The sequence below is a fragment of the Bos indicus genome, chromosome X (genome assembly GCF_029378745.1).
Source record: "Bos indicus isolate NIAB-ARS_2022 breed Sahiwal x Tharparkar chromosome X, NIAB-ARS_B.indTharparkar_mat_pri_1.0, whole genome shotgun sequence".
Lineage (NCBI taxonomy): Eukaryota > Metazoa > Chordata > Mammalia > Artiodactyla > Bovidae > Bos > Bos indicus.
In genome coordinates, this window is record NC_091789.1 from 96,065,454 (window position 1) to 96,087,272 (window position 21,819).

Sequence of the window (21,819 nt, forward strand, 5' to 3'; positions counted from 1 at the left end):
TCTCCACTGAGGGTAACCTGGGACTACCTATCACCACAATTTGTGGATGCATAAGAAAGACTGCACTGGAAGGAAAAAAATACAGTCTTCAAGCCCCTTTCTAATTCTCCAGGGACCCTGCGGTTCCAGGAGTCTACCTCAGTGGCGGGAAAACCACAACCTGCACTGCACACGTCCAACTCAGGGAGCATGCACAGTGTGTGCGAGCGCACCCCTTGCTGCGCATGCGCCTTGATGCGCATCCCCCTTCCTGAGCGCATTCTGTGAGGAGCATTGGGCCCGAGACGGGTCTGTTTAATCAGTCCCGGTTCTTGCTCACTACTTGAGACTCACTAGGTAGGTTCACAGATCTGTCCTGTCTGGACTTTAAGTGTGCTTGCGTGTGAGGGGGAGCCAGGGAGTTTGGGGCGGGTCGGGCAGTGCGATTTGGGGCCTTTGAGGAGGAAGGCCCTCAAGGTAGTCATCTTTCTCCTCACAAATGTCGCGACGCCATAGTTCTTGCCCTGGTGGTGGGAGAGGAAGGGCAGTGGGCAAAGGAGGGCAGGGGGTAGGATGATGGTGGGGGGAGACTTGGGGGTGCTATTTGAGATATCTGGTTCATTGGGGCCCTGGAACTGACGACAGAGCACAGAATCTGGGGCCGGCAGTGGGACCTGGGCAGGGGGCAGGGTGGGCGATTAAGGAAAGGCCTAGAAACCGGACCGCAGTGGGGTTGTGACTGTATCGCGGGTTTTGTGGTAAGGTGCCAAGAGAGAAGTGGACCGGTTGCTCTGTATGCAGCCTCACCTCAGCCCCAGACACTGAGAAAATCGCCATAGTCAGGCTGTAAAGACTGAGCCTTTCTTCGTGTTCCAACTGAATTCCAAGCCAGTTGGGGAAAATAGGTCTGGTGAATAGTAGTGTGATAAGAGCAATAGTCCTGAGTTTTTAAATTCCTAGCAGCATTTCAGTAAATATCTTTATGATGGAGAATTCTGTTGTGAAATCAAACATCCTCCCGAAAATTCAGCCTTCTTGTGTACCTTAATGTGATTTCTCTGCCGGCTTCGCAAAGACACAAATGGCTTTGCAAGCGACTGTATTTGGTGTAATTGAAATGCATGTACACTCATACTTAACCAGAGTTTTCTTTTGAAAGTATTCTCACATAAAAAAAAATAAGTCAACATATGGTCATAAAGTGATCAAATATAGCTGTACTCTTAAATACATTTTCTAAATCACCATATTCTGCTTTCAGGGAGAAATATGAGTGGGCAAGTGGCATCAAAATTGGGACCTACAAAGCAAGATTGCTCCCAGGTGGATGAACCTGTGGTTGTGAGTACCTTACCATTTGATGTTTTCTACTAGCTCAAGTTTATTTTTGAGAAAATGATGTTAAGTAGTACGGATGCAGTGATAAATGTCTTCCATGCTGATAAAGGGTGAGAATGTGTCTTAGGAAGGAACATTGATCCAGATATAGTCTGGCATTGCCTGGATGAGTATACTGTTAAATTCCCTGGAAATGTGCCCAGTGACTCCCTCCTCCTGCTTATTAACAACAGACTGCATGCTTCCATCCCAACATAGATTTAAATAACTTCCAAAATCTTTCTGGGTAACTCATGGGAGCTAACTCATCTCTGTGGGAAGAGTAACTTTATTAAAAGTAAGTACATAGAATTGTGTTGGGAAAATGTTGTTAGGTTTACTTATGCTCAGATATATCTATGTATTATGTATATTTATGCTATTAGATGTATTAACAACAAAAGTTTTTATTTGCATGCACTCTCTACTAGGACCAGCAGCCCAGTGTTAAGCAACCTCAACAAGAGAAACCGCCAGCTGAGATTCAGGATATCACACCTAGAAAGGAGGAAGTACATGGAGAGGATCCAGTGAATCGTGATGAAGAAGAGGAGAAGGATCCCTTTGAAGGTAAAGTGTATCTGTGCGTCATGCCTTAAAAGACATAACCAATAAGAAGAGGAAAGGAAACATTAGAAAAGGACTTCAGACAGTTCCTAAAAAACTGAGGAGAGTATAGTTTGCAGGTCAGTGTGTTTGCTCAAATTTTCCCTTGTTTTCAAGACAAAGAGAACGGGGCAACTAAGTTGTCTGAGGACAACCCTGGAAAAGGAAAATGGTAGTAACATTCGGAAAATTCTGCTTTCCTTTTTCTCCAGCAAAACATTCCTGGAATAATGCTCCTGAGGTTCTTATTCATCCATTTTTAGCATACTAACCTAAGGCTTTTAATTCATAACACCGAGGGAATGAATATCATCATTCCCTTGTTTACACTGAATGCTTTACAGTGTGTTTATACTGTATATAATTGATGCATTTTTTTTTTTAAAGATTCTGGCCTGGAAGCTGATCTCCAGCAATTGGCTCTGGCAAAGACTGGGGGTGAAGGTGGAGATGGTCCTGATGTCAGGGAGGAGTTTGCATCAAATACAGAGCCTGTTGAAATGCCAGAAGCAGGTATGTCATCCATTCAGAAAGTAATTTATGTGGTTTCTGTTTTTCAGAATATTATATCTTTACTAATATAGAGGGAACATTACTATTATTTTAATAATAGAGTTCACATATTCTTTGAAAGATAGTTCAGACCCCAGATACCTGAGTGCCTGACTTACAGACTTTCAAATAAAGAAACAGACAGGATCAAAGCCATATCAAAATGAAACTAGGAAACCGTTTTCTTCTCTTGAGTATAAGTACTTTAAGCAACAGCTAATAATTTTCAGGTTCTTTTATAATTTCTGCTTGTAGCAGATATGGAATGCATTTGTAATAAATACCAGTTTATTTGAAATATGCTTAGGCATCCAAGTAGGTTCTAGTACCAGCTTTAGCATAATGTGTGTGATTCTGTGAAATCCCTTAACTTCTAAACTCAACTTTACTCATGTAAGTTATGAATTCAGAACAGATACACGAAGATGCTGATTTTTCAATGCTAATTTTTGCATTCTCTGATTCTCTTTGATGGAATGCATACAAGAATACTCTGTTTTGTATGATGTATTTATCATAAAATATCATCTTGAGTCAAATTATAACAGGGGGATTGAGATTTCATTTTCTGAATGGGGACACATGATACCTGTGGCTGATTCATGTCAATGTATGGCAAAAACCACCAGAAGATTGTAATTAGCCTCCAATTAAAATCAATTAATTAATTTTTTAAAAAGAAAATGAGCCAACATTCTGCTTGATGTTTGTTAAATTCTCTCAAGTTCTGAATTCTCTAGCTCTTTAAAAAATAGTTGCATTTTAAAACCTTTCCCCACGGAATCATGAAATGACTGAATATTAAAATGGCCAAAGATAGTCTAGTTTCCTATTTCTGTGGCTGATCAAGTTGAGAGAGTGCATTTAGTCAGTGATATTCAAGGCAGGTGTGAGTAAGATATGTATGCTAAGCACACTAACTGCCCCCAGGTTTGGTCTTTTTTTGGGGAGGGAGGTTGCTTATTTTAATTGGAGGATCATTACTTTACAATACTATGATGGTTTTGCCATACACCCCACTCTCACTCTTAAAGAACTAATAAAAATCTGAGCCTCATGATATAATCATCTCTAACCATATCAAGTATGTTATTTTTCTTCTTTGATACATAAGTTTAAAAAGTTTTGAAGGCCAAAGATTATAACTCTAGTTCTTCCCGCATAATCAACTTAGTATCTTTCACATATGTGTTTTCCCAATTGCTGACAATGAATTGCATGGTTCTGATTTTAAAGGAAGAACTTCATAGTTAGGGAAGAATTTACTGTGTATTAGCCTTCTAAATATTTTCACTTTACATTTTTTTTCCAATCCATTAGAAAAATTAGATGAAAATACAACTTTCAGACGACTTTCAAGTAACTACAGAACATGATTAAAATGTTCTCATAGAAAAATCTTAGTCTAAATATGTGTGTATTTAAAAAGAAAAATACATAAATTACAAGGTACATAAATATAAAATCCTACATCCAACATAAAAGATGAGAAAAAGAACAACAGAATAAACCTAAGGGAAAAAGAAAAAGATACTTAATAAAAGACAGGTATGAATTGTTAGGAAGAGGAAAATAAACTCAACTAATAAATAAAGACAATGTTCTAGTTTACATAATTTTTTAAATATATATATACACACACATATTTTTTAATATTCTTTTCCATTGTGATTTATCACAAGAGATTGGACATTAGTTCCCTCTGCTATGTAGTAGGACCTTGTTGTTTATCCATTCTGAATGTAATAGTTTGTATCTGCCAACCCCAGACTGCCAGTCGATTCCTCTCAGTTTACATAATTGTGAAGCAAATGGACAAAGCCCAAGTACACATAATTAGAAATATGAACAAGACACTAACAGTTAGTATATTACAGAATTGAAACAGGGTATAATCTGGCACTCAAATATTTTTCAGAATATTGATGAAATAGTAGGGTAGAAAAAACAAATATTTAACATACCCCACAGTAACTAAATAACTAAACATCACAAATACCGTGGATGAACTTTTGAAATTAGTCAGAGTTTTCTCTCAAAAGCCATTATCATTTAGAAACAAACCAAAAAATCTGCTTTTCCAGATTTTCTTTCTCTCTTCCTACTTGCTTTTCTCTCTCACTCATACTCCCTCTTGCTCTTCCTTTTCTTCTCTCCTTTTTTTCTTTCTTTCTTTTTTTTTGGTGTGGCTGTGAGAAACAGTCCTATTTCTGCTTCACATTTTGATGTCACCATGTCGCCAGTGATAGTAATGACTTAAAATTAGTGTCACCATGTAATGTATTATACCCACTGGAATGCTTTCCAGGGTGAAAAGAAATATTTAGAATTACATGAGGGCCACAGGTAAAAAGGGGGACAAATGTTTAACCGACTTAAAACCACCATATCAACCATTTAGAACAAATGAAAATGTCTACACTTTTCCATAGTAGAGAAGAAACAAATGTAATGCTGGCCATTTTATTTACTTCACATAAGGAGTAACAGAGAGAACAACTGTTTAGCTATCCTATATTCGGAATATTATTTCAAACCAGTGCATTTAAATGATACTTTTTTAGGATTTTTTGTTTCAGTTTTTGTGTATTTTGTTTTTCTTAGGGTGTTTTTTGTTGTTAGATATTTTACTGAATGTGTACACAGTTTTGCCTTCTACTGAAAACTACCTTCTGATAGGTTCCGTTGATTTCATTTGTTCTGAACTCAGTGTCCTTCTTTTCTTGTATAACTAGGAAGAGTAGTGTGTTTTTAAAAATACTGGTAATGTGCCTGAAAAGTCTATAAAGTCTCTATAGAGGATTAACTGAAGGTAAGCCAAAGGTCGCCCTTAGTGTTCCTGTTTTAGTCCATTTTATAAAACTACAACTGCAGTGAACTTTGTATACCTCTCCTGTCATCAAAATAAAGTTCTGCTAAGTGACTTTTTTAATGTTTATATTATAGGTGAAGGGCAACCATTTGCTTGAAAGAAGATAAACTGAAACCATCTATGCTGTTCTTATGTTGTGTATTTGACTATTAAAGTTTGGTCAATAAAGTTTCATTTTCTACTTGCACATTTTTTGTTAAATTTATCCCCAGGTATTTAATATTATTGAAAATTCATGGTTTGTGATTTTTATTGTCTAGTTGAGGATGTATGTAGAGATAGAATGTCATATATAGATTTTCTGTCCAACAATTCCTCTAAATATGCATATTAATTCCACAAATTTAGATGTAGATTATTTTTGCTTTTCAAAATATACTATTATATTTGAATATCAACAGTTTCTACTGGCTTAAACCTTAAACCTGTCCTCATTTTGCAGCTTTGAACAAACCTGGCCAGAATATTCTTGACTAAAGTAGGTGCTAATCGGCATTTATCCAAATAGGAAATGAAAAATCGTCTCCATTTCAACCTGTTTACGTTGCTTTTTTGTAGATATACTTTATCAGAGTAAGTTCCATTCTATTCCTAGTTTGCTGTCTTGAATATAGATTAATTTTCATCAAACACTTATACTGCATCAATTATGATGATCATAGAATTGTTTTCCCTCCATTTTTCTATTAATGTGGTGTATTGCACTGGTAACCTTATACATTTAAACTACCCTTGCACTTCTAGGGTTAAAAAAATTGGGTCATAACATATTCTTTAGGTGTAATCTACATGTTAATGCATATATATACATATATATACCCACACATAAAAAATTCATAAAAGCCTTTGGTCTTCTCTTGAATAAATGGGTTTACAAAATGTGCCACCCATATCTCATACGGTGTCCCTGATGAAAGCATTGACAGAGAAACATTTTTAAAAATGTAATATGTTTGTACTGCCCTATAGAGAAATGGAATGCCAAAGCCATTGTTAAAGGTTGTAGGGAGACAGGAAAAAAAACTGCTGTCAAATTCCATGGCAAATAGCACAGCATATCTTTCACACATTTCTGACTTGCCTTCCAAGGTTTTTTGGGTGCAGGGAGAGAGCAGCCACATCTTTTCTTCTCCATGATGTCCTCCATTGACTTGATAGTCAGCAGATCTCAGAAGCCCTCCAGTTGTCTGTGTGTGTGTGTGTGTGTGTTTGTGAATCACTCAGTCGTGTCTGACTCTTTGCGACCCCACGAACTGTAGGCCACCAGGCTTCTCTGTCCATGGAATTCTCCAGGCAAGAATACTGGAGTGGATTGCCATTCCCTTCTCCAGAGGATCTTCCCAGCCCAGGGATCGAACCCTGGTCTCCTGCAGATTCTTTACCGTTTGAGCTACAGGGAAGTCCTCCAGCTGTCTGATTCCTCCCTTACATCCTTATTATTAACATAATAACGAAACGCTTATATCTCTGAGCCCCCATCTGCATCCTCACGCACCAAAAAAATATATTTCTGCAACAAAGGACCTATTCAGAATTCACTCTGCTTAGCGAATAACAGGGGATTATAAAATAGCAGCTGTTGTACCCTTACAGAGGTATGAAAATCCAGGTCCAAAAGGACTGAAAATGGGAGGTTCAAATCTACCTCAAATGTAAGACAAATTGAGACTTAAATTAGAGTATTCCATCTTACCAAAAAGTATGTGAAAAAGCCCCTAGGTCATGGAGCTGCCTGACAAGATTAGATCCTAGCTAGAAGAAAAGGGAAAGGAATGAGGGGAACTTCCTGAGACAAAATGACTTGAGTTTTATCTGCTCTGTCTCCTTATTGGCTGTGACATGACATAACTGGGCTTCCTTGGTGGCTCAGATGGTAAAGAATCCGCCTGCAGTGCTGGAGACCTGGGTTCGATCCCTGTGTTGGAAAGATCTCCTGAGGAGGCCACAGCAACCCACTCCAGTATTCTTGCCTGAAGAATCCCCATGGATAGAGGTGCCTGACGGACTACAGTCCATGGGGTCGAAAAGAGTTGGACAAGACTGAGCGACTAAGCACAGCACTTGACATAACTAAGAGTATCAGTACTGGTTCTGACACATAACTGTGTGAAGGTGAGAAAGGTATTTACATCCTTTGGATCTGTTTCTCCATTTCTAAAATGCAAATTACAATTTTACACTAAATATTTGTTATGAAGAATAAACAAGATAACGTGAAGTAGGCATTACACTGCAAATGGATTTGGCTTATTCTACTCCATTTTTTCATTTAAACATTTACCTTTACAATTAACAGTTCTCTCACAAGTGATACAGATTTTGAATTTCAAGTAGACTATAAGGTTAACTTTTAAAACGAATTGGACTTCAGAAACATATTTTGTCTAAATAAATATTGATTTAGACAATATATTTATTTATATTAGCAGATTAAATAGCTGGTATCAGATATGGCATCCATTCTAAGGTGAGTTTGTTAATGAGGACTGACAAAGCTACCTTAAGTCATAATATGTAGTGAAAACTGTGCTCCTTGCTTTGTATGATGACAAAGAAAATAAGCCAGTATTCTGGTCACACAACATCACACAACTCAACACCAGACTCTGTCACGTAGTCAGGCAGCCAGTCCCTAAGTCACAGCGCAGGAGCTACAGGGCCTCGGGCACCACTGCAGTTGTTAGTTTGGCTTGTCACCTTCTACGGGCTTGGCCAGTAAGGAGACAATGAACCCGAATGGATTCAGATTCTACCTTACAGACAGTGCAGAAGAAATATGACCCTGGTGTCAATTGCCTTGTCCCTAGTCCCGCGGTTTGCCACTGAATTGGAAGGCCTCAGTAACAGGCACTACAGGTGGTGGGTCTCTGCCAGGAAGGAGTCTGCAGTTGTGCCCTATGGCACTGAGCAGCTGTGCAATCCACAGCTGTACTCTCAGCTGGGGCTAGGGAAACATCCTATGTTCAACTGAAACCAGAGGTGGATGAGTAACAACTTTGTGTCACCTCCAGCTGGATGAGGAGGCAGGTGAGAAATGGCCTCATAGCAGCTCTTCATCAGGCTGCTTCTCTCCCCTTGCTGCAAGAGCAATCAGAGGTTCTCTGCCAAGATTCAAGTCAGCCTGCAGTTTAGCATTGTCTACATAGCCTAAGTGGGGACATGCAAGGGCACCAGGGCATGAAGACAGAGCCACACCCCTGCAGTGTCTGGAACAAGACACAAGGCTTTATGTATGATGCTACAAATATGACACCTATATACTGACTCTACATGGAGGAGATGCTTTTCCTGTCAGTCATTAGAAAACATTCCTTCATTTAGTACACACACATTGATTACTAACATGTTTCAGGACGTATCCGCAATGCTTGAAATAACAAGACCAGTGATATAAGGTGGAAGATGGGAATATCACACTGGTGGACCAGACACATAAACAGAAAAGAAGTGCAAAGGAGAAACACAGGGAATGGACCTACGTGGGGGACAAAAACAGTGAGTGGGGTGGCCAAGAAGCAGGAGGAAAGCTAGAAGATAAGGTTCATTCTAAGAGTGAAAGAGGTTATATATAACACAGTCGTGCTTTGACCCGTGGATGAGAGTCACAACCTCCCCTGCATCACTGCCCCTTTTGAGGGTGGTGTCTGGGAGTCTAGAGATTCTGAAGGGAGAGAAGGAAAATACATAGTGCAGGGGGTACGTGCACCCGCCCTGATAGAGATGCAGGTGCAGCTTGTTACAGTTACCAGGTGGGGATGAGTGGAGTTGGATTTGGTGACTCAAGAAGAAATGTGCAAATGAATGTAAAGGGAGAAAGCACATGGAGAAGGGGTAAACAGCTCCAACTCCCATTTATGTAACAGGGTAGGTGCTCCATTCCTGTTGTGAGAAGGCTCCCTGGTCTGAGCTCTGGGAGGGTGTGATGAACATTCTAAGGACCCACCATCACCTAAGCAGGGGGCACTGAGTGTGTGAAGACATAAGTGTCAGCCTTCACCACTGACAGACACAGAAAGCTTCTTAGCCCTGCTGAGAGTGGGGCGGTGGCACCTTGGGGAAGCTGAAAGGTAAGGTGGAGGTGGTGGTCGTTGTTCAGTCGCTCAGTCGTGTGCAACTATTTACAACTCCATGGCCTTCAGCATGCCAGGCTCCTCTGTCCTACACTATCTCCCTGAGTTTGATCAAATTAATGTCCATTGGGTTGGTGATGCTATCTAATCATCTCACCCTCTGTCACCCCCTTCTCCTCCTGCCATCAAGCTTTTTGCATCAGGGTCCTTTCCAATGAGTCAACTATTCGCATCAGGTGGCCAAAGTATTGCAGCTTCAGCCATCAGTTCTTCCAGTGAATATTCAGAGTTCATTTTCTTTAGGATTGGTGGGTTTGTTCTCCTTGCTGTCCGAGGGATACTCAAGGCTCATCTCTAGGAGCACAATTCGAAAGCATCAATTCTTTGACACTCAGCCTTCTTAATGACCCAACTCACACATCTGTACATCACTACTGGAAAAACCATAGTTTTGACTCTACAGACCTTTGTCTCTGCTTTTTAATATGTTGTCTGGGTTTGTCATGGGCTTCCCCGGGGGCTCAGCGGTAAAGAATCTGTTTGTAATGCAACACACTTAGGAGATATGTGTTCAATCCCTGGGTTAGGAAGATCCCCTGGAGGAGGGCATGGCAATCAACTCCAGTATTCTTGTCTGGAGAATCCCCTGGACAGAGGAGCCTGGTGGGCCTCAGTCCATGGGGCTGTAAAGAGCTGGACACTACTGAAGTACCGGAGAATGCATGCAAGCTAGGTTTGTCATAGCTTTCCTTCCAAGGAGCAAGTGTCTTAATTTCATGGCTGCAATCACCATCTGCAGTGATTTTGGAGCCCAAGAAAATGATATCTGTCACTGCTTCCTCTTCAGTGCAGTTCAGTCACTCAGTCGTGTCTGACTCTTTGTGACCCCATGAACCGCGCACGCCAGGCCTCCCTGTCCATCTCCAACTCCCGGAGTTCACCCAAACTCATGTCCATTGAGTCAGTGATGCCATCCAACCATCTGATCCTCTGTTGTCGCCCTCTCCTCCTGCCCTCAATCTTTCCCAGCATCAGGGTCTTTTCAAATGAGTCAATTCTTCGCATCAGGTGGCCAAAGTATTGGAGTTTCAGCTTCAACATCAGCCCTTCCAATGAACACCCAGGACTGATCTCCCTTAGGATGGACTGCTTCCACTTACCCCCCTTCTATTTGCCATGAAGTGATAGGACCAGATGCCATGATCTTAGTGTTTTAATAGTTGAGTTTTAAGCCAGGTTTTTCACTCTCCTGTTTTGAACCTTATCAAACGATTCTTTAGTTGCTCTTCACTTTCTGCTGTTAGAGTGGTATCATCTGTGTGTCTGAGCTTGTCAATATTTCTCCCAGCAATCTTGATATCAGCTTGTGAGTCATCCAGTCCGGCATTTTGCGGGCTGTACTCTGCATATAAGTTAAATAAGCAGCATGACAATATACAGCCTTGTCGTACTCCTTCCCCAATTATGAAACAGTCATTTGTTCCGACTCTGGTTCTAATGGTTGCTTCTTGACCCACATACTGGTTTCTCAGGAGACAGGTTGAGTAGTCTGGTACTGCCCTCTGTTTAAGAATTTTCTGTAGTTTGTTGTGAGCCACACAGTCAGAGGTCTGTGTCAATGACACAGAATTAGATGTTTTTCTGGAATTCCCTTGCTTTCCCCATGATCTTTCCCCATGATGTTGGCAATTTTATCTTTGGTTGTTTTGCCTTCTCGAAACCTAAGTTGTATATCTGAAAGTGAAGCCTAGCTTGAAGGAGTTTACTAACCAGGAGGCTTCAGAAATTGAGGACAATCTAAGTAGAGAAGCTTAGGAAATGGAGGGTGTGAAGGAACCCTGATAAGAGAGACAAGAAAAGGAAGCTCTCCTTTCGATGTTGGTAGCAAAGTGGGCAGAGGCTAGACCATGCCTTTAAGTCCTGGTATATGAGAGTAGCCTTTATCTACAAAGAGAGGGAGGAAGAGGGCGGGAAGAGGGAAACAGACACGCTGAGTGGATATGAGAGACCCGTTAGAAGGGGATTGACAGCTAAACGGAGGGAGGCTTTGGACTAGAGCAGATGTGGTGGACATGGGAAAATGTAGACACCTTAGACATTTGCGAAGTAAAATGGACAGACTCAGCAAGAATTTGGACTTGAGGTGAAAGAGAGGGAATTGTCAGCATGGTTTAGACCACGTTTCTGTGTCCTGTCATAAGAGTACAAAGGTGTTATGGGGAATCCTGGAAGTTGGCCAGGTCTCGGAAGAATTCCAAAATACGATTTTTATGTTTTTGAGCTCATGGTCTAGATGTATACAATAATCAACGCTTAAATATTTAAAACTTCCTTTTCCTTTAAAAAAAGTATTGAGGTATAATTTATATACAGTAAAAGCCAACACTTTAACATATTACCATTTGTAGATTGTTTTTTACTTTTTTTTAATTATTATTTTTTTTTTTTGACAAATGTATACCGTGGTGTAAATGGTACCACAATAAAAATGTAGAAAATGTCTCATCGTTCATAAATGCTCCCTTGGGCTATTTGCCATCAGACTCCTTCCTCCACTCATATACCCTGGCAACCACGGATACATTTCTGTGCCAACAGTTGTGCCATTTCCAGAGATCCATTGACATGAAATCATATAATATGTAGCCTTCTGCATCTGGTTTCTCTCATTTGCACAGTTGAGATGCATCCTTGGTGTTACATGCATTAGTAGTTCCTTCTTTTTTTATTGCCGTGTAGTGTTCCTTTGTTGGACTGTTTCTGGGTTTGGCTATTAGGAATACACGTGTGGAATATTTGAGTACAGGTGTTTGTGTGAGCATGTTTTCATTTCTCTTGGACAAAATTGTCTAGGAGTAGAATTGCTGGGTCATATAAGGCTTCCCAGGTGGCGCTAGTGGTAAAGAACCTATCTGCCAATGCAGGAGACTCAGGTTCGATCCCTCGGTCTGGAAGATCCCCTGGAGTAGGAAATAACAACCCGCTCCAGTATTCTTGCCTGGAAAATTCTATGAAGAGGAGTCATGGCGAGTTACAGTCCATGGGGCCCCAGAGAGTTGAACACGACTGAGCGACTGAACACACACACACATACATGGTAATTTATGTATCTTAGAATCTAAACTGTGTCCTGTTTAGACAACGCACAGTTGGATTTTTTAAAAAAAAAGAAAACTGGTCTCTCAACGTCTGCCTTCTGGTTGGACTGTTTTATCTATTCACATTTAATGTTGATACAGACTTACATCTGCCAATATATATTTCTGTCTCATGTTGTTTTGTTTTATGGACCTCATTTTACTGCTTTCTTTTGCATTCAATGGATATTTTATAATGCAGCATTTTAAACTCTTTACGGATTTTTCCACTACCTTAAAGTTATTTCCTTAGCTGTATGCCACTGTAAATATCTTACTTTATCACAATCAGCTTGAAATTTACACAAATTCTAATGAGATACTGAAACATTACTCCTATATTGCTCTATTCGGGTTTCCCTCTTTTCCTCATATTGTCACATATATAGTAAATCTATAAAGGGTAATCCCATTAACACACTCTTATCATTATTATATTATATAAAATGTTATGTGATGAAAAGCTGATATAAGGCAGGATATCAGGTATCTATTTATAGCTTCTGTTATATTCACCTTCTTTGTCATGATTTCTGATTCTTTGCATATGTTTGTATGGATTTGACACCATCCAGACTTGTTTCCTTACCTAATACAGCTTTGCTCCCAACCACCTCCTTTGTGCTGTTACAGCAAATACATTACATTCCATGCGCTATTGGCCCAACAATAATTGGGCTTCTCTGGTGGCTCAGACAGTAAAGGATCTGCCTGCAATGCAGGAGATGCAGGTTCAATCCCTCGAAGAGCCCCTGGAGAAGGGAATGGCTAACCACTCCAGTATTCTTGGCTGAAGAATCCCATGGACAGAGGAGCTTGGCAGGCTACAGTAACGGGGTCACCAAGAGTCAGACACAACTGAGCAACTACCACTTTCACAACAATAATTTATGTGATACTGTTTTAGACAGTTGCTTTTTAAATACAGGAAGAAAGGAGTGAAATGTGTATTAATAAAGTATTTTTGTTCCTATAATTACCATTTCCTATACTCTTTGCTTTTTCACATGGATTCTGCTTAACATCTAAATTCACTTATTGCAGCCTGAAGAACTTCCTTTAGTTTTTCTTGTAAGCCACGTCTACCAACAAATTCCCTGAGGGTTTTTTTTTTTTTTTAATTTGGGAATACCTTTATTTTGCTTTCATCTCTATTTTCTTAAACCACTTTATTGTGGTATATTTGAAATGTAAAAAGCTGTGTACACACCCATGAAATATTCACCAGCTTCAATGTACAAAACTCAACTGTATTTCATTCCTTTCACTTAAATTATTTATATTTTGTTGGCTAATTACTATAAAATATTGTATTAATTTTGTCATACATTGACATAAATCCGCCATGGTATACATGTGTTCCCCATCCTGATCCCCCCTCCCACCTCCCTCCCCATTCCATCCCTCTGGGTCATCTCAGTGCACCAGCCCCAAGCACCCTGTATCATGCATCGAACCTGGACTGGCGATCCGTTTCACATATGATAATATACACGTTTCAATGCCATTCTCCCAAAGCATCCCACCCTCACACTCTCCCACAGAGTCCAAAAGACTTTTCTATACATCTGTGTCCCTTCTGCTGTCTCGCATACAGGGTTATCATTACCATCTTTCTAAATTCCATATATATGCATTAGTATGTTGTATTGGTATTTTTCTTTCTGGCTTACTTCACTCTGTATAATAGGCTCCAGGTTAATCCACCTCATTAGAAATGATTCAAATGTATTCTTTTCAATGGCTGAGTAACATTCCATTGTGTATATGTACCACAGCTTTCTTATCCATTCGTCTCCTGATGGACATCTAGGTTGCTTCCATGTCCTGGCTGTTATAAACAGTGCTGCGATGAACATTGGAGTACACGTTGCTCTTTCAATTCTGGTTTCCCCGGTGTGTATGCCCAGCAGTGGGATTGCTGGGTCATATGGCAGTTCTATTTCCAGTTTTTTAGGGAATCTCCACACTGTTCTGCATAGTGGCTGTACTAGTTTGCATTCCCACCAACAGTGTAAGAGGGTTCCCTTTTCTCCACACCCTCTCCAGCATTTATTGCTTGTGAACTTTTGGATAGCAGCCATTCTAACTGGCATAAAATGGTACCTCATTGTGGTTTTGATTTGCATTTCTCTGATAATGAGTGATGTTGAGCATCTTTTCATGTGTTTGTTAGCCATCTGTATGTCTTCTTTGGAGAAATGCCTGTTTAGTTCTTTGGCCAATTTTATGATTGGGTCGTTTATTTTTCTGAAATTGAGCTGCAGGAGTCGCTTGTATATTTTTGAGATTAATTCTTTGTCAGTTGCTTGGTTTGCTATTATTTTCTCCCATTCTGAAGGCTGTCTTTTCACCTTGTTTATAGTTTCCTTTGTTGTGCAAAAGCTTTTAATTTTAATTAGGTCCCATTTGTTTATTTTTGTGTTTATTTCCAATATTTTGGGAGGTCATAGAGGATCCTGCTGTGATTTATGTTGGAGAGTGTTTTGTCTATGTTTTCCTCTAGGAGTTTTATAGTTTCTGGCCTTACGTTTAGATCTTTAATCCTTTTTGAGTTTATATTTGTGTATGGTGTTAGAAAGTGTTCTCGTTTCATTTTTTTACAAGTTATTGACCAGTTTTCCCAGAACCATTTGTTAAAGAGATTGTCTTTTCTCCATTGAATATTCTTGCCTCCTTTGTTGAAGATTAGGTGTCCATAGGTGCGTGGATTTATCTCTGGGCTTTCTATTTTGTTCCATTGATCTATATTTCTGTCTTCACGTCAGTACCATGTCTTGATGACTGTGGCTTTGTAGTCGAGCCTGAAGTTAGGCAGGTTGATTCCTCCAGTTCCATTCTTCTTTCTCAAGATTGCTTTGGCTATTCGGGGTTTTTTGAATTTCCATACACATTGTGAAATTATTTGTTCTAGTTCTGTGAAAATTACCATTGATAGCTTGATAGGGATTGCATTGAATCTCTAGATTGCTTTGGGTAGTATACTCATTTCCACTATATTGATTCTTCTAATCCATGAACACGGGATATTTCTCCATCTATTTGTGTCCTCTTTGATTTCTTTCACCACTGTTTTATAGCTTTCTATATATATATAGGTTTTTTGTTTCTTTAGGTAGATATATTCCTTTGGTTGCAATGATAAATGAAATTGTTTCCTTAATTTTTCTTTCTGTTTTCTCATTGTTAGTGTATAGAAATTCAAGGGATTTCTATGTGTTGATTTTATATCCTGCAACTTTACTGTATTCATTGATTAGCTCTAGAAATTTTCTGGTGGAGTCTTTAGGATTTTCTATGTAGAGGATCATGTCATCTGCAAACAGTGAGTGTTTTACTCCTTTTTTCCCGTCTTGACTCCTTTTATTTTTTTCCTGCTCTGATTGCTGTGGCCAAAACTTCCAAAACTATGTTGAATAGTAGTGGTGAGAGTGGGCACCCTTCTCCTTCCTGACTTTATGGGAAATGCTTTCAATTTTTCACCATTAAGGATAATGTTTGCTGTGGGTTTGTCATATATAGCTTTTATTATGTTGAGGTATGTTCATTCTATTCCATCTTTCTGGAGGGTTTTTATCATAAATGGATGTTGAATTTTGTCAAAGGCTTTCTCTTCATCTATTGAGATAATCATATGGTTTTCATTTTTCAATTTCTTAATGTGGTGTATTATATGTTGATTGATTTGCGGATATTGAAGAATCCTTGCATCCCTGCAATAAAGCCCACTTGGACATGATGTATTATCTTTTAAATATGTTGTTGGATTCTGTTTGCTAGAGTTATGTTAAGGATTTTTGCATCTATGTTCGTCAGTGATATTGGCCTGTAGTTTTCTTTTTTGTGGCATCTTTGTCAGGTCCTGGTAATAGGGTGATAGTGGCCTCATAGAATGAGTTTGGAAGTTTACCTTCCTCTGCAATTTTCTGGATGAGTTTGAGTAGCATAGGTGTTAGCTCTTCTCTAAATTGTTGGTAGAATGCAGCTGTGAAGCAGTCTGGTCCTGGGCGTTTGTTTGTTGGAAGATTTCTGATTACAGTTTCAATATCCGTGCTTGTGTTGGGTCTGTTAAGATTTTCCATTTCTTCCTGGTTCAGTTTTGGAAAATTGTACTTTTCTAAGAATTTGTCCATTTCTTCCAAGTTGCCCATTTTATTGGCATATAGTTGCTGATAGTAGTCTATTATGATCCTTTGTATTTCTGTGTTGTCTGTTGTGATCTATCTGTATTCATTTCTAATTTTGTTGATTTGATTTTTCTCCCTTTGTTTCTTTATGAGTCTGGCTAATGGTTTGTCAATTTTATTTATCTTCTCAAAGAACCAGCTTTGGCTTTGTTGATTTTTGATATGGTCTATTTTGTTATTTTGCATTTATTTCTGCCCTAATTTTTAAGATTTCTTTCCTTCTACTAACCCTGGGGGTCTTCATTTCTTCCTTTTCTAGTTGCTTTAGGTGTAGAGTTAGGTTATCTCGTTGACTTTTTTCTTGTTTCTTGAGGTATGCCTGTATTGCTATGAACCTTCCCCTTAGCTCTGCTTTTACAGTGTCCCATAGGTTTTGGGTTGTTGTGTTTTCATTTTTATTCACTTCTATGCATATTTTGATTTCTTTTTTGATTTGTTCTGTGATTTGTTGGTTATTCAGCAGCGTGTTCTTCAGCCTCCATATGTTGGAAGTTTTAGTAGTTTTTCTCCTGTAATTGACATCTAATCTTACTGCATTGTGGTCAGAAAAGATGCTTGGAATGACTTCTATTGTTTTGAATTTACCAAAGATAGATTTATGGCCCAGGATGTGATCTATCCTGGAGAACGTTCCATGTTCACTTGAGAGAAAGTTGAAATTCATTATTTTGGGGTGAAATGTCCTATAGATATCAATTCTATCCTCTACCTCACTTATCCTACCTTCTGCCTCCATTATTCTCCTGTTGGTTCCCTCCAGAATGTTTTTGATCTCATTTATTGCATTATTCTGGAGAAGGCAATGGCACCCCACTCCAGTACTATTGCCTGGAAAATCCCATGGGTGGAGGAGCCTGGTGGGCTGCAGTCCATGGGGTCTCTAAGAGTCGGACATGACTGAGCGTCCTCAGTTTCACTCTTCACTTTCATGCATTGGAGAAAGACATGGCAACCCACTCCAGTGTTCTTGCCTGGTGAATCCCAGGGACGGGGGAACCTGGTGGGCTGCCGTCTCTGGGGTCACACATAGCCGGACACGACTGAAGCGACATAGCAGCATTGCATTCCATTGCATTATTCATTATATATTAACTCTTTTTTATTTCTTCTAGGTCCTTGTTAAAGATTTCTTGCATCTTCTTGATCCTTGTCTCCAGGCTATTTATCTGTAACTCCATTTTGTTTTCAAGATTTTGGATCATTTTCACTATCATTATTCAGAATTCTTTTATCAGGTAGACTCCCTATCTCTTCTTCTTTTGTTTGGTTTGGTGGGCATTTATCCTGTTCCTTTCCCTGCTGGGTATTTCTCTGCATTTTCATCTTGTTTAGATTGCTATGTTTGGGGTGGCCTTTCCGTATTATGGCAGTTTGTGGTTCCTCTTTATTGTGGAGGTTCCTCACTGTGGGTGGGATTGGACGGGTGGCTTGTCAAGGTTTCCTGGCTGGGGAAGCTTGTGTCAGTGTTCTGGTGGGTGGAGCTGCATTTCTTCTCTCTGGAGTGCACTGAAGTGTCCAGTAATGACTTTTGAGATGTCAGTGGGTTTTGTGTGACTTTGGGCAGCCTGTATATTGAAGCTCAGAGCTATGTTCCTGTGTTGCTTGAGAATTTGCCTGGTATGTCTTGCTCTGGAACTTGTTGGCCATTGGATGGTGCTTGGTTTCAGTGTAGGTATGGAAGCGTTTGAGGAGCACCTACTGATTAATGTTCCCTGGAGTCAGGAGTTCTCTGGTGTTCTCAGGATTTGGACTTAAGCCTCCTGCCTCTGGTTTCCAGTCTTATTCTTACTGTAGCTTCAAGACTTCTCCATCTATACAGCACCAATGATAAAACATCTAGGTTAATGATGGAAAGTTTCTCCATAGTGAGGGACACGTGGAGAGGTACACAGACTTACATGGAGAAGAGAAGAGGGAGGAGGGAGATAGAGGTGACCAGGAGGATAAGAGGGGAAATCAAAAGGAGAGAGAGTAAGCTAGCCAGTAATCACTTCCCTATGTGCTCTCCACAGTCTGGATCCCTCAGAGATGTTCACAGAGTTACACAGAGGAGATAAGAGTGAGGAAGGAGACAGAGGTTTCCAGGAGGATAAAAGGCGGAATCAAAAGTAGACAGATCTAGCCAGTAATCTGTTCCCTAGGTGTTCTCCACAGCCCGGAACACACAAAGAGATTCACAGTGTTGGGTAGAAAAGAGCAGGGGGAGGGAGGAGATAGAGGTGACCTGGTGGAGAAAAAGGAGAGTCCAAAGGGGGAGAGAGCAATCCAGCCAGTGATCTCTCTCCCAAGTAAAAATGGGTACTGAAGACTGGGTTCTTAATGGTACAAAATTGATAACAAATGCCAAAAAGCAAAGATTAAAAATCTAGAGTAGAGGTTAGATTCTCAAAAATACAATATTAAAGAAAAAAACAAAGTCACAGAAATTATTTTATATATATATATATATATATAAAGTTTGTTTTAAAAATAGGGTCTTTCTTTTTTTGCAACAGAATAGTAGGTTATAACAGAGAAGGCAATGGCACCCCACTCCAGTACTTTTGCCTAGAAAATCCCATGGACAGAGGAGCCTGGTAGGCTGCAGTCCATGGGGTCGCTAGAGTCGGACACAACTGAAGTGACTTAGCAGTAGCAGTAGGTTATAAAAATGAAAATTAAAGGAATAATAGAGGACTTAAAAATTAAAACCTATTTAAAAATTATAATAGTAAAAATATATCTAGGACGTTCTCTGGTGTTGTTGTGGACAGTGTGGGGTCAGTTCATTTTCAGATACTTCCTTCATCAGGCTTATACTTCTCAAGATCTATAGGCCCCCTTCTATGTAGTCGGTGCTAACTACAGGGTTTTAATCTATTGCACCTGTCACTTCCAAAGTGGTTCCCTCTGTTTACTTTAGCTTCTGTTTGCTGGCCTCTTCAGTGTCTAATTTCCGCCCTGACACAAGGGGGCAGTGGTGGTCACTTTTTCAGGCTTACTTGTTCAGTCGTGCTGTGGGGAGGGAGGAACACTGCAAACAAATATCACTGGCTTGTGTGGGGAGTGCGTGCAGTGTCTAGGCCACACTGGGTTTGTCCCCACCCATGGGGTGTGTGCTTTCCCAGTCTACACTGTTTAGGCTCTAGGTTGCTCTGCCGGGAACTGTCTTAGGTGGGCCCTGGGTTTCATGCACATCCCAGGTATAAGCTGCTCAGGTTCCGGTTCTCGGGTACTTCACAAAGGCGTAGACTTGGTTGGGCCTGCGTTTTGTACCCTTCCCTGGTCTGAGCAGCTCAGGTGACCAGGTACTTGGCAAGCGCAGTCGCCCCCAGTTGGGGGCTGTGTCTTATCGCCTTCCCCTTCCCAGCTGCTCGGTTTTCTGGGTGTACAACTGGCGTGCCTTCTCAGGTATGCTGTGTGTTTCTTCTGGGGAGCTGATCTCTGGCTGCGACCCTCCCAGTGGATGTCAAAGGTCCAGAATCCCAAGAAGTCTTGGTTAGCAAGAAAGCCTGCTTACAGTTTGGTAGATGATGCCTCTCTGGGGCCGCGATTGCCCCCTTCCAGCTCTGGTTGCCCTCGCCTGCCTGTCTCCAGCAGGGCATGGGCTGGTCCGCAGCCAGCTAGCTCTGCTCAGTCCTTTGTTCTGTGAACAGGCCTGGTGGTGTCTTAGGTTAGGGCTTTTCGTGTGATAGCTATCCCACAGTCTGGGTTGCTATCTCAAGTTAGTTCTCTCAGATTGCCCTCGGGGCATTCAGGCCCGGCCCCGTACCCTAAGCAATGCAGCCCGCCAGTTCCCGCTTGCTAGTGGCAGATGCAAGCGTCTGCGCTGCTTCTCCGCTGTGAGTTGCCTTTAGGCAGGTAATCTGTGGGTTTTAATTATTTATTTATTTTCCCCCCGGTTATGTTGCCCTCTGAGGTTCCAAGGCTTGCCACAGACTCGTCGGTGAGAGTGTTTCCTGGTGTTCGGAAACTTCTTTTTTAAGACTTCCTTCCTGGGACGGATCTCTGTCCCTACCTCTTCTGTCTCTCTTTTTATCTTTTATATTTTGTCCTACCTCCTTTCGAAGACAATGGGCTGCCTTTCTGGGTGCCTGATGTCCTCTGCCAGCATTCAGAAGTTGTTTTGTGGAATTTGCTCAGCATTCAAATGTTCTTTCAATGAATTTCTTGGGGAGAAAGTGGTGTCCCCATTCTATTCCTCCACCATCTTAGGACTGCCCTCCCCAATTCCCTACACTTGATAGAGTGAGACTGGTGGAGACATAACTGGGGCTGGGGTCGGTTGCAAAGCTTTTCTGATATGGCAGAGTGCCTCCCTGCAGGGGAAGTTAAAGTCCTGCTTGGTGTTGCCTTTGGAGCAACCCTTTCCTACCAGTAGACTCCAGTTTCTTGGCTTCACCACAGCTCCTCCTAAGGTGCACACACAAAGGGGCTTAGAACCTTTCAGGGTGGCTTTGCCCTACTGGGTACCTGTGTTTCACAAGAGGACAGGAGACAGGAAAATGGTGGCTCTCTCATGGAACAACATCTGCATCTCGGTAACTGAAACACAAGCCACGCGTGTTGTTGTGACTGCAGAGAAGACTGGCTTTGTACTCAAGAGAAACTAGGGCGTGACTCCCAGATCCAGCTTTTACTGCATCAGCCACCTAAGCTCGTTTAGCTTGTTTCCTTGTCTCTGAGAAGGCTGGGGTTCATCCTTACCCCTTTGGGTCTGTAGGGAATAAAACTGCAAATGCTCGACTCCCACAAGCTCCCTAAGTAGGCTCCAGGTGAGTCATTTACATTGCACCCTGTGTTACAGACACGTCAGTGGGGAGGGAGGCATGCCAGAGCCCCTGAGAGTCTACTCCATCCTCTGGTTGGGGTGAGGGTTGGGGTGGGGGTGGTGGAACTGGTGCCATGTCCAACTATTTAATTGGCTTTACATACCACAGGCACACACTTCATTTCATATTTAGGTGTGTTCTGCTCAGAGGAGTTGTAGTGAAGGAAGCCAGTCATCACAGTTGAATCTGTAGCAAGTAGAAGCAGCAGTGGGGTCACTCCCTCCACTG

General features: G+C 40.9%; 1 protein-coding gene across 1 annotated transcript; it reads left to right on the top strand.

Annotated features, from left to right (window-relative positions):
• Positions 1-249: 249 nt before the first annotated feature.
• On the top strand, positions 250-5,588 carry LOC139181278 (P antigen family member 3-like). Its single transcript, XM_070784214.1, has 5 exons — positions 250-336; positions 1,241-1,320; positions 1,788-1,926; positions 2,350-2,475; positions 5,461-5,588. The coding sequence occupies exons 2-5, from the start codon at positions 1,249-1,251 to the stop codon at positions 5,481-5,483; spliced, it is 360 nt and encodes a 119-aa protein (XP_070640315.1). The 5' UTR covers positions 250-336; positions 1,241-1,248; the 3' UTR covers positions 5,484-5,588.
• Positions 5,589-21,819: the final 16,231 nt, after the last annotated feature.

Coding starts and splice junctions, on each gene's coding strand:
- LOC139181278 (XM_070784214.1), top strand. CDS start 1,249: ATGAGTGGGCAAGTGGCATCAAAATTGGGACCTACAAAGCAAGATTGC. Junction 1,927..2,349: donor GGAGAAGGATCCCTTTGAAG/GTAAAGTGTATC, acceptor TTTTTTTTAAAG/ATTCTGGCCTGGAAGCTGAT. Junction 2,476..5,460: donor TGTTGAAATGCCAGAAGCAG/GTATGTCATCCA, acceptor TTTATATTATAG/GTGAAGGGCAACCATTTGCT.